The sequence below is a fragment of the Ailuropoda melanoleuca genome, chromosome 1, assembly GCF_002007445.2.
Source record: "Ailuropoda melanoleuca isolate Jingjing chromosome 1, ASM200744v2, whole genome shotgun sequence".
Classification (NCBI taxonomy): Eukaryota; Metazoa; Chordata; class Mammalia; order Carnivora; family Ursidae; genus Ailuropoda; species Ailuropoda melanoleuca.
In genome coordinates this window covers 205,387,352-205,404,253 of record NC_048218.1, presented here as the reverse complement: position 1 = coordinate 205,404,253, position 16,902 = coordinate 205,387,352, and the positions used below count along the sequence as shown (strand labels likewise).

Sequence of the window (16,902 nt, the reverse complement as noted above, 5' to 3'; positions counted from 1 at the left end):
ATGGTGGAAAGCAGAGTCGGAAGACCTGATTCGAGGCTGCCGCTCCCCGGCAAGGGTGAGGGGCAGGCTGACCCTTGGAGGCTTACTGCCTGCTTAGAACCAGGTGAGTCTGTGTGTTGGGTGTTTGCAACCCACTTGGAGATACTGATGTTACCCCTGTAGTACTTGCTTAGTAAAAGGAAATTCCAGAAGCTCCAGGTTTTATATTCAGGATCTCTTGATTGGTAGGTCATCTGGACCATGGGGGCTGAATTGTCCCTGAGACGCAGCTGCTTGGGGGTTTCTTGGTAGTGGGGTACATTTCCCTCATTTTGCATGCCCACACATGGGAGGCCCTACCCTTCCTTTTCATACCTTGTGGCACAGCTAGACTTTGTGAGCAGATCACCGTTGGTGTTCGTTAGTAGACGTGTTTTGTTTTTGTTTGTTGTAAAAATGTATTTGCCGGGGGCACCTGGGTGACTCTGTTGGTTAAGCATCTGCCTTTGGCTCAGGTCATGATCAGGCTCCCTGTTCAGTGGGGAGTTTGCTTCTCCCTCTTCCTCTGCCTCTCTCCCCCCACCCCCCCACTCGTGCTCACATGCACGCTCCCTCTCTCTCTTTCTTTTTTTTCTCTCTCTCTTTCAAGAAAAAATGTATTTGCCAGGCACACAGCCAGGCTCTGAGAGTTTACAAATGAGTAAGAATGGTTCTTGCTACTGAAGAACTTAGAGTGGGGATTTATGGGAGTAAAAAACATGAAAATATGATTTTAATATGTTGTAAATGCGATAGTGGGAAGGGGTTTATTTGATGGAGAACATTCTTCTAAATAGTGCCTTAAATTTTATTACTTTTTAGTCGACCAGACTGTTTATCCCTATGTGTTCAAAGAACAGTCTGCACACTTTTAGGTTTGTTTCTTGGATTGTTATTCAGAGGTCATGATCCTTGTATTTGGATAATTTTCCATAGGTGATTTACCATAATTTTTCTGATTTCCTCTCTATTGTGTATATTACCAGATCATCCTATAGCTTAACATCTTCACTTACATACTTCTTTGTGTGGAAGAGCTGTGTGAAATTTCTAAACGTGGAAATCTGTCCATACATGCTGTCTTACAGAGAGAGAGGTTGGTTCCAGAATCAATTTTGAAATGTTCTGTTGATCTTGCAACGTGTACAATTACATCTGTGGTCAGAGACTGTTTTGTTGTGACCTACTTCGTCAGAGACGTTGTTAGTAATGGTAAGAACACCATGGAAGGGACTCCAGACTCTTCCACAAGGAGAGTTCTAGTACGAAAACATGAAATGCTAACTGACATAACGATACCTTTTCACCAGCACAGAAGATGTGCAACTTAAAGAAACGGACTGTGGTAATACCTGTGTCGCACGCTGGTGGAAAGTTAGTGCCGCAGTCCTGCTCCGACTTCTGTCAGGTGCAGGGGCCCTACCTCCAAGGACCAAGAATTTGTCAAGGCAGCAGATGGACTAGTTGTGATTATTCTGTGAGCTAATGAAGCAAGATGATGCCTTTTTATCTGATGGCTTTCCCTTCTAGTTCCTAGGCCTTTGAAGTGCTACATGTCTGAAAATAATTTGCATAGAATTACTTGAACTCTTCTGTTAACTAGCAGGTAGAAAGGAAACAGTTACCAGTTATTTCTTAAATAAAGCCCATTTTTTCCCTGACTTTGGTGTCTTTTTGGCCTAGCTCACCATCTTCTGTCTTCTTCACTTTTGTGCTTTGCCTCAAAGATGGCATCATCTTCCTGAGTCCAGTCTTTTAGGGTCTCAGGATTGTTACCTTTGCTCCCAAAGGCAAGGTCATACTTGGAACCTTTTCAGTTATCTCTGTGGCCTCATCCAACTGACTTAGCTCAGGTTCTGAAATTTCTTCATTCTCATTCTCTCAGTGCTTGTAATTTGGGGTCTTCAGCTAGTTTGGTGTCCATCTTTGTTAACCTCTTGGCAGAGCCCCATATCCAGCTGTCCCCTGCTTATACCTTAGGGTCCCTTTTGTTCTTTCTTGGCCTTTTGAAGTCCAGCTCAGCTTTGAAGGCTGAGTTGTCACCTTGCTTGCCACCTCGTCCCCCAGACTTTTTCCTGTATATTTCATACTGCATTTTCTTCTTTTCAGCCTCGTTAGGTGGGACCTAAGCTCCACAAGGGCAAGTTCTGTGTCATTTATCTTTGTATTTATCTTTGTCACTTATCTTTCGGGGCCTGGGGCCTGGTTCCTAGAAGTCCGTTATCCTGTGCTTATCTTTCCCCTCTTTCAGCCTGAGTAATCTACGGGGCTGCTCTCTTTGTCATTGGTGGGTGGGTATTCTGACGGAAGATTACCCACTGACCTCTGGGCTGTCTTCCTTTAAATCTTCTCTCCTTAGGCGATTTCTCCGTGCCTGAGGGTTTTATGTGGACAGGTAATTGAAGCCCTACTCAGTTACATTCAAGCCAGAACATCATCCGCTCCCATATTTAAGTCATCACCCAGTTTTCTCTTAAGTGACTTGAATTCCTTTACTTTCCTTTTATCACCAGTGTGGTGGGAGAAGCTACCCTCCTCTCTCGTGCAAAGACTGTACTGCGGCCCTGTCTCACCCCCTCTGCTGCTCAGTGGCTCTTTCCAGAACGTCAGTCTCCCCCTTCCCTTTTATCTAAAATATTCTGGCTTTCCTCTGCTCTTAGATAAATTAAAGCAAACATCCTTAATGTGGCACCTTTGCACCGTCTGACAGAGAAATGTCCTAATCTTTTGAAGGTACAAGTATGATTTTAATACTTTGAGAAGCAAATGTTCTAGAAGAGGACACTTGTTTAGACTTAAAATGGGGGCTCTAGTATGACTTAGGCACGTGGGGGACTATAGGCTGTTACCGCATTTAAACATAATTTGTTCCTAGAGCCTGCAACTGTGAAGATAAGGCTGAAGAATTTACGTGGCATTTGCCCCATTTTTGGTTTGCTAGCAGAGAAACCCCTCATGCGAGTGAAGGTGGCACAAGAAGAGGCAGAAGTACAGACTTTTCTCCGGGTTTACGGCGAGAAGCACGGTCAAGAGTGTGCAGCGGACTACTTCCAGTTGTACATTTGTTGTACGTTGTACTGTATCTTCTCTGTTAGTGCTGGATGTAAATTTTTCTATTTCAGATTTCTGTTTTTCACTTATGTTATTCATTTACGCCTGTACCTGCTGACTTAATGCTGCAAAACTTAGAGTAATGTGTCTACATTGTTTTCCTCTGGACGCGTGCCTCTCATAGACTTAAAAACTAGCTTAGTAACAGCGTAGTATGCTTCATTTCTGTAACGCGATCACGTTTCTGTAAGACGGCTGCTGTTTAGGAGTGGAGAACCTTTGTCAGTAAAAATACCTTTTAAAAGTTGTATGCAGTCAGGGGTGCCTGGGGCTCAGTCGTTAAGGGTCTGCCTTCGGCTCAGGGCGTGATCCCGGAATCCTGGGATCGAGCCCAGCATCGGGCTCCCTGCTCTGCTGGGAGCCTGCCTCTTCCTCTCCCACCCCCCCTGCTTGTGTTCCCTCTCTCGCTGGCTGTCTGTCTCTGTCAAATAAATAAAATCTTCCAAAAAAAAAAAAAAGGTGTATGCAATCAGAACGTACATGGTGAATGAACTGTTTCAAGGGTGTAGCCCTGCCGCCCCAGGGAGCACCCTTCTCGCGCCTGTCACCGCTGTTACGTACTGTTTATTTTGTTGATCGTTCATTTGTTGGGGATGAAAACACAAGTGATCATATTCAGGCTGGTTAGATTAGTGATTTTAATATGAAACCATTGCTTTTAGAATAATCATGGGCCAGACTGGGAAGAAATCTGAGAAGGGACCGGTTTGTTGGCGCAAGCGTGTAAAATCAGAGTACATGCGGCTGCGGCAGCTCAAGCGGTTCAGGCGGGCTGACGAAGTGAAGGTACAGCTTTATCTTCTGTGGTGCGCACCGCGGTTAAGGATCGCCCCCTCCCCCCAAAGATAAGTTTCAATTTGCAAGGGTCCATTTTCAGCCAAGGTCATAGTTATAGTAAGATAAATGAAGGCTGGGGAAACCCACAGCCTTGATCTGTCTTAATTAACTTAAGATTCGGGACCCAAATATAAAGGAATGTGTTTCAGGGTTTTATGTTTCTCAAGTCATTGTGATTTTGTTTTTATATGATGTTAACAAAGGAAGGATGGGATGATTTTTCTGTTCCCCGCCCACTCTTACTAAAATAATAAGTGTGGTACTTTTGTGCTATTGGAATGCGGGAAACTACAGTTTAGTGTAAAATCTGTATGTGTTTGAAGGAATGCTCCTGATATTTTTGAGAAATCACTAGATTTTAACCTGCGTTAGAGATACTATAAATTTTCTAACAATGAACAATTTCTCTTCTCCTTCATTTTTTTAAAGAGTATGTTTAGTTCCAATCGTCAGAAAATTTTGGAAAGAACGGAAATCTTAAACCAAGAATGGAAACAGCGAAGGATACAGCCTGTGCACATCCTGACTTCTGTGAGCTCATTGCGCGGGACCAGGGAGGTTGGTTAACTCACGCACTGTAGTAATTATCAGTGCATTCTGGTTTTTGCTGTTGCAATGTTGGTTGGTTATTGATAGGAAGTCATTCACCTCAGGTTGTCCGTCTTTTTATTGCTCTTTCTTTTTCATGTGCAACTGTTAGTGGCTGCCTTAGGTGACACTACTAGCTCTTTCTATAAGAGAGCTTTAGCGTTTAGCATGTATTTTCACTGTTACCAGGTAGGTGCATAGATTTTTATAGGATTGTTGATTAAAAAAAACTGTTACGTTAAATACTCTTTAATGGCCTCATCATTTCATTGTTTAGAGCAAGGCTTTCTGACTCACGATTGTCTTTTTTCCTGCCCCTTAATATGAATTAGGTATGCTATAAGAAATGTTTCCTTTTCATTCATATTCATGGACTAAGAAAGTTATTTATTATTTGAACGTTCAAATTCTAAGGCCCTTGAAGAATTTTTAAATTCAGTGTCAAGAGATCAGAAGTCCTTTTTTTACAGCATTTTCTAAAGGAAGGCGGTAGATCTTAATCTTATTTTCAAAAGAAGGCAATAAATGTATGGCGGATTTTATAATTAAAAGACACATAAAACAGTGGCAGCAAAACAAAAAGAAAATGGCAGAAGCCTGGGGCACCTGGATGGCTCAGTTGGTTAAGTGTCCGACTCTTGATCTCAGCTCAGGTCTTGATCTCAGGGTTGTGAGTTCAAGCCTACATTGGGCTCCACGTGGAGCCTATTTAAAACAAAAAACAAAAAACAAAAAACAGTAAATGGCAGAAGCTGAAAAACCGTATCGGACCAGTCATTAGGGTTTTGGGTAAAGCACTGCAGTGTCCGTACCTGTCTATACGGGGCAACATGGTGTAGGAGGTGGGATGCTATTGGAATGGGCACCCAAACGAGGAGGAGGAAGAAAGCGATTCGGAGTTCACGTTACACCGCTCAGTGGATAGTTGTTTCTCTGAGTGCCTAAACACAGAAAGCATCTAGACAGTGGGATCTAGTTTAAAATACGTTTTCACTTGAGGAAATGATACTTACAAAACATTGTAGGAAGCAGTAATTGGCTAGCACATGAGACACTCTGGTCTCAGAGACTTGTCAGTACTGTCCGACCGTAGCGCGGTCCTGTGATGACCGTGAGCATGCTCTGATGGTCTCGATGGCAACACAGGACTTCATGTGATTCTTAGTCATTTATTAATTTTGTCAGGCGACAGCTCCTTAAAGCTTGGGCTTTCAGTTGTATAAATATATATCATATTCTGCTAATGCCTTCTGCATCATCTGGGACAGGTCAGGGCCTACATATTAGAGGTAAATGACTTTATTAATACACTAAACGTGAAAGGGATTCATTCCTATGCTAGTCAGAATGTTCTCAAAAGGGAGAAGGATGGGGTTTCTAAGTAATTCTTTTGAAAGTTTTATCTGGTGACCTTTTGGAAATTTTGAGGGTAAAGGAAAAAGAAACCTTTTTTTGTTCTCCCCAGAGGAATAAACCGTAGAGATCTGGAGAATTAAGTAGGCACACATGGAATACTTCCTTTTTGCCACCTATCACGACTCTTCAAAATGCTACCAAAAGCCCATCTTACATTTATAAGTAAAAGTTAACAGCAGTAATGATTTCTGGCAATGTGCTGGGTACTCTGCACACATGAACCTCCGTTAATCTTTGTGAGAGTTGTATTAGGCCTTTTTCTCCCCCTGGACGAGGACACTGGGCCTTGGAAGACTAGTCAGTTTGCTTGCTCCACTGATCTGATACAGGCCCAGAAGAGCACACTTTGCTCAGACACATTAGGAAATGAGTAAAGTTCCTTGTTTCTGTACAACTTGAGTTGTTCATAATATAATTTTAAGTACAGTTCATTCGAATGAATATTTATGAATTTTGCTTTTAGTTTTGTCAAATGGAAAGAAATCATCTAACTTTTTAATGTGAGTTTATGTGAGAAATTGTAAGAAGAAATTAGCATTGTAATAAGACAGAATTGTTTCTAAACTTAGTACCCCACGCAGGGTGAGGAAAACCATTTTCACAAAATAGGAGGGAAAGGAGGGAAATCAGCCCCCGCCTCAGGAACTCAGTTTTTGTTGCATGGAACTGTGACCTGGTCAGGGCTGTTAGTTTTTGAGCTGCTCTTGATAGCTGATTCTGCCTCAGATGATTCATCGTTTACTTCTCCCACCTCCAGACCCCTTTAAAACCATCATCACTGACTTTTGGAAAGCTGAACATTTATGTAGTTCGTGATAAGCTTTTTGGTGTTCTCACAATAAAAATAATAAAATTTAAGGATTGAAAAGGACTTTAATGATCTCTGTGTAGTCTCCTTATTTTGCAGATGAGGCTGTATCCTGTTTTATTCTTCTTCAGTTTGAACATTCCCAGCTGTATGTCAATTTCTTTTATATGCTTTAAAAGTTGGAGTCCGAAGTAGGTCAGAAGCAGGAGGATAAATAAAAGTTAGTGTGTTTTGCAAAGACTTTCCTAGTCCTAGTAGTAGGCTTGGCAGAAGTTCAGACTGCGGTGTTGGTCCAAACACCTAAAGTCTGTGGCTTTCAACATGGGGAAGTGCTGTTACAACATTGTTTTAATTAACTGCTTATTTTTATAAGCCAGTCCTTTGTAAGTGCTGTCTTCAGTTTAAATCCTTTGCGGTATGAGGACCGTTCAACGACAATTTTCAGTTTTTCACTCAAGTCTTATACTTTAATCCCCTCTGTGCGTGTATAGTAGATGTGCTCAGTTTTGAAATGACTGGTTTTTATCCAGGTTGTTTTAGTGAAGAATGTCTGACAAAGGTCGCACTCCCTGATCTAACGGAGTGGCCGCTGTAGATGCTGACTTCAGATCAAGGAGCCCTGCAGTTGAACTTAGAGACGCCCTGTCTGTAATATAGTGTATTCTTCATGTGTGTTTCTAAGATACTTGTGGGTATTTATTTTTTGGTGTTGAGGTTATAGAACCTAATCAGTGTTGCCCATAAATTTTTATACAGAATGTGTCAATATTTTTCTTTTTAAAAATACTCCTGAATTCTTGAAGACAGTGGCGGCGTGTTTTATGTTTATTTCCTTTGCTCTTCAGTCAGTATCTTTAAGGAGCAGTCACCTTAATACCACTAAGTGATAAGCACAGACCAAGGGATGTACACCTTATTGACAGAGTATGTGGCCGTTTATAAAAACCAGTGCTTCTAGTTGACTTTCGTTATGTTGTCTTACCAGTAAAAAATTTTATCTTCTGTAAGTCTTCACTGTTCTTCAGTGCGTCTGTTTTTCCAGTTTTACTGAAAAAATGGTTTTGGAGTTACTCTTGTAGTTCTTATGAGTGCATTTCATTTTGTACATTTGTCCATTTCCTGCTAAAAACCAAATGGCACTTTCCTTCATTGATTCTTCATATCAGGATTTTTATTACCTGTGTGTATTATGTCTGAAAGAGAGGCTTGCTCAAATGATGTCTGTCTTGTAGGCAAGTGGTTTGATTGGTTTAGTAATTTAAAAATACCCTGCCAGTATGCATTTCTAGATTCCCAGGAGAATTTAATATTCTTGTAGGAATTTTGTGTCTTGTTTACTAATGAAAATAGAATTTTTAGTGTATATTTAAATGTGGGGCTTCTTCAGGATGCCTAACACAGCGGCATCATTAGAAAGACATCATAGTCCTCTCATTTATGAAGAATTAAAACATTTTAATACATCCAGGTTTGATCCTCCAAGTAATATTTGAAGTGACTATGAGTTCATCATCTATCATTTGATATTTGCAAATTTTTTTGTGGGAGTGGTGGAGAGGCTTCTATCAAAATAACAATGTGTAAGTTCTTTTATATGTTTGCAGTGAGGACTTATTATTTTTATTGAAGGAGAAAGGATAACATTGTCTCGTTTACATGTAAACACTTGATTGCAGTGTTTGACTCCTAATGCACTTTCCTCAGTTAATTGTAAATAGAAATTTGTTACTATTTGCAAAGAAAAAATGATACACTAGCATAACCAGCATATAATTTAGTGCTCTTAAATACACTCTCAACTTCCAATATAGTTACGTGCTAGCTTTTCTTTGTAAATTTCAGGATCGTGCTTGCTTTTCTTTGTAAATTTCAGTATCGTAGAACCCTAGGTGTAGGTTCTCATGAGCCGTTTGAGCAAATATCCAGGGAGCAAGGTCGTTTTTCTCATGTCTCAGAGATAAATGGATGGTTCTTAGTCTGAACACAGCCATCCTTTCTTGGAAACTAGTTCCTTGAGGCACCAGGGAACTTGCTTGCTGTAGCTCTTTGCCTTTCTTTAACCATTTATTGGTATTTATTTGGAGAGTTGAGTCCTGTGTTAACTCTGCCAGTCCTTCCCACCCATATAACTTTTCAAATCACTGTAGCCTTAGCTTCCTTTCTGGCTTTCTCTAGGCTGAAATAGAGGGAACATTTCTTACATGACCATAAAGGAGGCTTTCCTTTTTTTTTTTTTTTTTTTTTTTTTTTTTTTGAAAGGAACTGATGTTGTATGTGTTCTATGCTTTTCCAAGAGGTCATTTTAAAAAAATAAAGGTCACCTAATGATGTATGCATTTATATATCACTGTCAAATAATATTAAATATATGTCATATACTTGATGTCTGAGTTTATTTTTTAAACTTAAGATTCTGTATCTGACATTTGTCAGTTTTTCAGAAATGTCAAATGTTTATTTTGTACGCCTAATAAACCAGCAGAAGTCTCTTTTAATTTGCTGTTTTTCTCCTCGAACATTGTGTATATAGTTGGTGTTTTACATACACAGATAGTCTACTGTTTAACTGACAACAGAGATCAAAGATCATTGATCTGCAAAGATCAGTTCTTTTCCCAAAATGCAAAACCAAATTTTGACAGCTACTTAAAGAATAGATTGAACCAGAGGAAATGATTGTTTAGCCTGCATTGTTAAAAATTGTTTATTGCTCTGAAGAAATAAAATTTTATTAGACCTAGAACTTCTAGAATAACATGGATTGACTTAAACTTACTGCTTAGGGTTCTGCTTTATCTTCTCTTACTAGATTTTGTAGAAGAATGTTACCAGAGTGCTGTTTTGGGGGGGTTGGGCAGATTTCATGAGCTACCTTGTATTGATTGATGCAGTTTTATACCAGGTCATGTGAATATCTGTTGGGTTAATGAAACTGTAATTGTTCTCTTCAGCTGAAAGGCCATCATTGCAAAATGACTCTTGAGAATTCAGATTACACTGAAATATATAAAATAGAAGGCAAAGTTCCTGTGGTGTAACCCCTATGATTTTTTAAATTTCTCATCTCTTTTTCTACATATAACATATTAATAATGATAACATATATTGTATTTCAAATGATTACTGCCCACATAAAATGTGCCTGCCAATTTGGGTCATCACTTAAAAAATTTTTTTTTGTGAGTATAGTTTACACACCCTGTTACATTAGTTTCAGGTGTAGGACATAGTGATTCGATTTCTTTGCACCTCATGCTGTGCTCACAAGCGTGGCCACCATCTGTCACCATACACTGTGTCAGTGCTATTGATGATATTCCCTAGGCTGTGCCTTTTATTTTTTTAAATTAATTAATTAATTTGAGAGAGAGCGTGTGAGAGCGTGAGAGTACACGGTGGGAAGGAGCAGAGGGAGAGGAAGAGAGAGAATCTCAAGAAGACTCCCTGTCAAGTGCGGAGCCCAAACGGGCTCGAGCCCACGACCCTGAGATCGTGACCTGAGCCGAAGCCAAGAGTCGGCTGCTCAGCCAACTGAGCCACCCAGGTGCCCCTGCTGTGCCTTTTGTTCCTGTGACTTAGTCCTTCCCTAACTGGAAACTGTCTCACTCCCCTCCCCCATTTTACCCACCTCCCCACCCCCTGCATTTTGGGCCATCACTCTGCAGCCTCTGTCCAGGTCCTCAGTCTCTAAGAATGCAGTGCTTGATACTGCGAATATACCATCATTTACTGCCCTATTAATAGATGAACATGTAGGTTTTTAGATTTTTACTTTTGCAGCTAGTATTTCGGTCAATACCCTTCATCTACATCTTTGTATCTTCGAGTAATTTTGTAGGAGAAGTTCCTGGAAATAAAATGACTTTGTCAAGAGGATATGCATATTTAAATTTTTATGGATATCACCACAGTGTTCCCCCCAAAGATTTTCCTTCTGTACCCCACCAGCTGTTCGTAATAGTGTCTGTTTATCTCTGTTCCCAATGCATAATATCAGTCTTTTGGATCTTTGTCAGTGTGATAGTTAAAAAGTTATTAGTTTGTTTGCTTTTCATTACTTGAAGTATAAAAGTTTCTGTTTGTTTATATTTCATAATTGGCTGTTAGGTGTTGGATATGTTAAAATTAAGTTGGACTGTTTCTTAGGATTTTTAAGGACTTTTGTACATTATTACTCATTTTTTTAATCATGTTTTACAGATCCCCCCTCCCATTTTGATGTTATTTCTGGTATATTTTGATTTGTAGAAGTTTTAAATGTTTATATAGTCAAATTAGAATTTCTTTTGATTTCTGTGTTTCTAAAGGCTCAGATGTAAAGATTATATAAGTTACCTTTCCATCTTCCGTTTAGTTGTTTTCACTTATCAGGAATTTTCTTTGGTATAAACATGAAATGTTTATAAACATAAAATTTTATAAACATAAAAATGAGTGGGGATTTGTTTTTTAGTATTTTTCTATTTAGCTTTCTAGTTGTTGCAACACTGCTTAGTAAATAGCAGTTAGAAATCTTTTCTGCAAAAATTATCAGACTTGGCTGACCTGATCGGTGGTCCCCAGTCTCCCCCCTGAGCAGATCTACCCCCTGAGCCAGGACTTGGTGCTTCCCCTCAGAGGCCATGGCCTGGTGCCTTCGTTGGCTCTCTCCACCGTAATTCGCACTGCTCCTGCCCTGTCGCTTTCAGCCCGCGCGTCTCCTGGAAGCGCGGCTTCAGAACGAGCACGCTGCTGCAGCTTAACGGAAACCAGGGGCTCCAGTAGTACTCGGTCTTCCATTTCTTAGTTTCTGCTTTCTTTTGTTTTTGTCTTTGTTTTTTCAGGGACAGATATAATCCTATTTCCCACTCATAGGACTATTTTTGAATTAGTTGTTTGAGTTTGCATGGCTCCAGTTAGCTGCTTCATGTGCCTTTTGGGTGTTTTGTAGTTTCACCAAAATTTGCGTATTGGCTATTGTTCAATTTCTGGTTTCCAGTTATTTTAGCAAAACTGCAGATTATGGGGAGTGATTTAATACACCCCCTTCTGACCCCAGACTGCAGTGGGTTTTCCCTGTGCGTTGGGTTTTAATAGAATTAACTAGGTTGATATGTTTATGGTTGCTTTCATTCGGGATTAGGCTTTTGAAATTAGGATGCAGCGAAGAGTTTTAAGGGTCTAAACTTCCTGAAATTGCGTTCCAAATGTTCTGTGTTCTATGTTAAATGCATGTGTGCGTGTGTTGGGGGGGGTTTCCTCCTGATAAGAAGTGTAAGAACTGACACTTCGAGGATGCTCTTTCTGTAATGTTTAAGTGAACTCAGAAGCGAGAGCCCTGTGTTGCAGGTAGTTTCTTCCTCCAATCTGGAATGGCTCTGTAACATATTCAACAACAAAAATGGAAATAATTTACAGTTTGGTTATGAGCCACTCTTTGATTCCTTAGCTCCAACACCCTTGATTAGCTGCTTGTATTAAATATGTCTGTGTCATGATCTGATGAGGAATTTTTCTTCCTGGTTTTTATTTCTGATCATCTTCTGCTGGAGCCTCTCATGTCTTGTACTCTCCCCTTCTCCTAATTAGCCTCCAAAACCTGGTTAGGAACTCATTCTGTCTAGCTTCTTTTGATCCAAACTTGGTATTTACTCATTCCAGTTTTTTTCCTTGGGACTTCTTCGAATAAAAGCAGTCTGAAATTAAATTATATACACTATCATTTTCACCAGAAGGGCTAGCTTAAGATTTGGGTGTGTTATCTTTTCTCTCCTGTGATTTTGAGGAATAGAGGCAGTTTCAGAAATCATCCTCTGCTTTTCTGTAGAGTTTAGGTGGCAGTTGATGCCTTCTTTCCTTACCCCTTAGGTGTAAGATGGTTCCTTACTGTTTTTCCTTGGAAAGGCTGAAGGATACTAGACAGTATCAACAGTTCATTGTGTCTCTGGCATGAATTAAATGGACCAACCAGTATCCAAGAATATTTTTAACTTGGCTAACTGACTGTATTTTTTCCCCACACTATATGGAAGTTGGACTTCACCCTTCTGATGTTAAAGCTTGTTCAGAGACCAGATGGCTATGGCTATTTTCCTTGGGGATGTCCCACTGTAACATGGGGAGTCATACCTACCTCGTAGGGTAGTGGTGGATTTTAAAGAAGTTAACTTTGGTAAAGTCTCTAGCACAGTGCCTGGCACATAGTAGGGTGTGTTAATTTCTTTCCCTTCCCTGCAGGCCATTCACCTGCTCTTCCCTCTACGATTTTCCATAACACAGTTTTTACTTGGAACCAGCCTTCTGCCAAGAGTCTCAGTTTGGTTGTGTACTCCTACAACTACTATTTTTGGCTTGACTTCCCTCTCCAGCTCCCAGTGGTCCAGCCACACAGTCGCCTATTGTACCAGCTGGTTGATGTAAGTCTATCCATCCTCAGAGGAACCCGGTCACTTACCAGTAAGCTGTGTTTCTCTGAAAATGTAGCATCCTTGATAACTAATAGAGTTTTTTTTCCTTCTTTACCATTGATGATGAATCACCTGTAATGACTTCCTTGTGTGATCCTCAAGTAGGAACGAGAAGTGGAGAATTTTATTTGTTGATGTAGGTCTCCTAGTGAGTTCCTGAGTCCAGGACACTTGACTGATCAGGTAAAATGCTTTGGAGACCCATGAGGTCAAAATCCTTTTCAGTATTCTGAGTGATATGAGACTTAATTACATAAACTGTCAAGGATGATACATTTTCAAAGAAAAAAAAGTTACTGGTAAGTAACTGGAATTTTTTGAGTAATTTTCCTGTTAAGTCAATAAATAAGAATTCCCAAACTTGTTTTACCAACAAATGCTTTTGCATTTGAATATTATTTTATAAATGAAGGAATATGGTTATTAGTTAAGGTTAATAGTTAAGGAATGGGTTAGGTTTCTAGAGATACTATACAGATAATGAGGTGGGTGTAAGCCTTCAATTTTCTAAGTAGGTGCTCTCTTAGCTTTAAAGAGAAATTAGAGTGAAATCTCCATTAGGCAAAATCAGCAAATGCAGTCTGTTCATTCCAGAAACATTTTTTGAGTGCCTACTCTTTTTTGAGACACTGTGCTGAGTATCATTGCGAGACAGAAGTAAAACCTCACTGTCTCAGCTGCTTTTGCCCTCAGAGAGCTGATTTCTGGCCCCTTGGTGACTCTCATAGGTCTCAGGGTTGAGATGATGGGTTCCGACAGAGGTGTGGGGTTGGAGGTAGTTCTTAGTGCTGCAGCCTTGGCCTTCGTACTTGTGTGCTTCTCTGAGTTCTTTCTGTTCAGGGGAAAGATCAGTGGACCTCATTCAGTAGATTCAGAGCATTTTCTGTATCCTTAGAGCAAACAGATGAAGCAAAGTCCCTCCTGTCTGGTAGTTGAATGGAATATTAAGCTGTCTAGCCTTGAGTACGACCTTGGGTTCAGATGTTAAGTAAAGCAGGTGGATAAGTCAGAGTTGGAGAGGCAAGACGCTCTCCCTCACCCCCACCAAGCTCTGAAGGAGGCTAATAGTCAGAATTAAAGCCACGGTATTAATTTACTTCCCTGTACAACAAAACCCCAAAACTCTATACTTTTTTTTGGTGAGAAATTACAATTACTTTGTACTTAAAATCCCCGGACAGTGTATAATACTTGATTCAGTAGTTATGAGCGCTCCTGGCCCCACAGTTAGGGTGGGAGGAGCAGAGGTGACTTGGTAGTAATAGGACTAAGAGGAGGGCCTGGGGGAGAGGGTGTCTCTGGGGCAGCAGCCCGTGCACAGCTGTGCTTGGTCTCCGACCCTGCGAGCATCTCAAGGGCAGGAGGGCAGCACAGAGATGAGGCGTGTGGGTGTTGGAGTCAGACTTAGGCTTCCATCCTGGCTTGGTAACTTCCTCCCTTGCTGACTAGGCGGGATATTTAACTTCTGTGAGCCTCAGTCTCCTTGTTTGTGAGGTTGTGACCCTGGAGGCTGAGAGGAGCAGTGGTTAAGATGATGTCTACAAAGCACTTAGCACAGTGCCTGCAACACAGTACGTGCTCAATAAATGTTAACTGCTGTTATTATTGGGTTATTGGACGGATGGATGAAGAACCGTATCAGAGATCAGAGTGCGGAACAGGGAGGGATGGTGGCTCTGGAGTATTAGTGAACTGTTCACACCTTCTCATTTACTTGAGCTATGAGCTTTCTAGTATTATTATCTTTATCTTGGCCCTTTTGGAAAGCAAATTAATGGATTAATCACTGTCACAGTTCTTTCTAACTACTCTTATCTTTAAACCTTCACTTCCACGAGGAAGGAACTATTTTCTGCTGCAGTGACTGTGACCATTGCAAGATTGTGCCCCTGGCCTGATGAGACGCTGAGGGCCAGGTGTGGCCTGTAAGCCAAAGATTTTCACTGTAATTTCACCAGATCTAGTCCTGCTATTTTTAAGACCTCTCAAATAAAAATTAAGCCTTTAATAGTTATGCGTGTGTATATATATGATTTTTTGTTTCATTTTATTCCTTCAATTCTTCTTTTTTGCTCTATTTTCACTGATTGTAGATTATGAATAGATGTCCAAAGGTATTTTTGAGAAGGTTCTTGGAAGCCTGATAATTGGGTAATGGTACTCCTAAGAAAAGCTGGATTCCTAGACAGGCTAGAAAGTGCTGTGGTCATTTGGGCACAATTTTTACCGTATTTCATAGAATCAAAGATGCAAAATTTTGAACATTTTAACATCTGAAGCTAGAATGCATCTTAGAATTGCTGTGATAAAAAAGCATTACGTTACAGTTTAACTGGCAACATAATTTTCTCAGTGATGCAGAAAGTAATGGAATGCCTTGAAATTGAGGTCATCACAGGTTGGATGAAATACGGTATTTCAAGAGAGTAGATGCACTTAAACATTCTAAAGATATGGGATCGGGGCAGTATGTGTAGTGGGTAAGAGCAGAGGCTCCAGAGTCAGACTTTCTTTCTGGGTTTAAAATTCTAGCCCTACCTAATGGATAACTTTGGGCCAGTTACTTAACCTTTTTTTCACCTGAGTTTTCTCACCTATAAAATGGGGACTAAGAATTAGTCCTCATCTTACAGTGTTGTCATGAGGACAAAATATGATAAGACCTGTAATGTGTTTAAAATAGTGCCTCGCACATAGAAAGTGCTTAATAATACTAGTTATTAATTTAGACATTATACTTTGGCAGAATGGATATGAGCTTCTTTTGTTGTGATTGAAACTCAGATCTGTTATTACCCTTCATCTTTGTTTATCATCTGGTAATATCAGCAAATGATGCTTGGGTTTTTTAAAAGGGAAGAAAAGATAAGAAAGGTGAACCTAAGAGTTTCCATATTCTTATTAAGTGAGATTTAAGAGGCATGTTTGGTATATATAATATTATTCATGTGGTTGAGATGTAAAAGAAATTAAGCATTGAGCTAGGAAATTTATAGTGAGTTAACCTGAGGCTAGCAAATATGGTTTTTGATTCTGATTGATACTGGTAAGTATGAGAAGGGTTCTTGGAAGCTTTTGAAAATTTGCAAAATCTGAAGCTTTTTTTTTCACCCTAAGTAAAAGAAAGTAAGAAGGAGAGAATCCCTCATGGTTTTTAGGAACTTTGTTGTCTTAGGTAAAGGAATTTCCTTTTCAAAATTATCTTAAGTGGGCAGTGTCCCTTTGTAATATGTTGACAGCTTAAGGTCGTCCTTTAATTCTTATGAGTCAATTTTATTTTTTCTGTTCTAGTGTTCAGTGACCAGTGACTTGGATTTTCCAACACAAGTCATCCCATTAAAGACTCTGAATGCGGTTGCTTCAGTCCCCATAATGTATTCTTGGTCTCCCCTACAGCAGAATTTTATGGTATGTAAATCATGTGTCATCTGCTTACTTGATAATCACTTATTTTAAATAAAACACAATTTTCTTGTCAAGGTGAATCAAGAATAATATAAGTAAAAAAAGTTATTGAAATGATAACACTCAGTGATTTTTTTAAACTGACATATATATTTATGTATATATATATATTTATATATATATTTTAAAGATTTTACTTTATTTATTTGACAGAGAGAGACACAGCAAGAGAGGGAACACAAGCAGGGGGCGTGGGAGAGGAAGCAGCAGGCT

General features: G+C 39.9%; 1 protein-coding gene across 9 annotated transcripts in view; it reads left to right on the top strand.

The window, feature by feature from the left end:
* Positions 1–589: 589 nt before the first annotated feature.
* The window catches only part of EZH2 (enhancer of zeste 2 polycomb repressive complex 2 subunit), a 42,112-nt gene continuing 25,799 nt past the window's right edge, over positions 590–16,902 (top strand). For 2 of the 9 annotated variants that reach the window (XM_019804386.2, XM_011230506.3), the window contains exons 1-4: positions 3,792–3,915; positions 4,396–4,524; positions 12,995–13,173; positions 16,516–16,632. In XM_019804386.2, the coding sequence (XP_019659945.1) occupies positions 4,455–4,524; positions 12,995–13,173; positions 16,516–16,632 (366 nt within the window). In that variant the 5' untranslated portion in view covers positions 3,792–3,915; positions 4,396–4,454. Of the gene's footprint in view, positions 3,086–3,791; positions 3,916–4,395; positions 4,525–12,994; positions 13,174–16,515; positions 16,633–16,902 lie in introns of those variants that run through there. The other 7 variants (XM_019804388.2, XM_019804384.2, XM_019804389.2 and 4 more) reach the window with 7 other exon arrangements.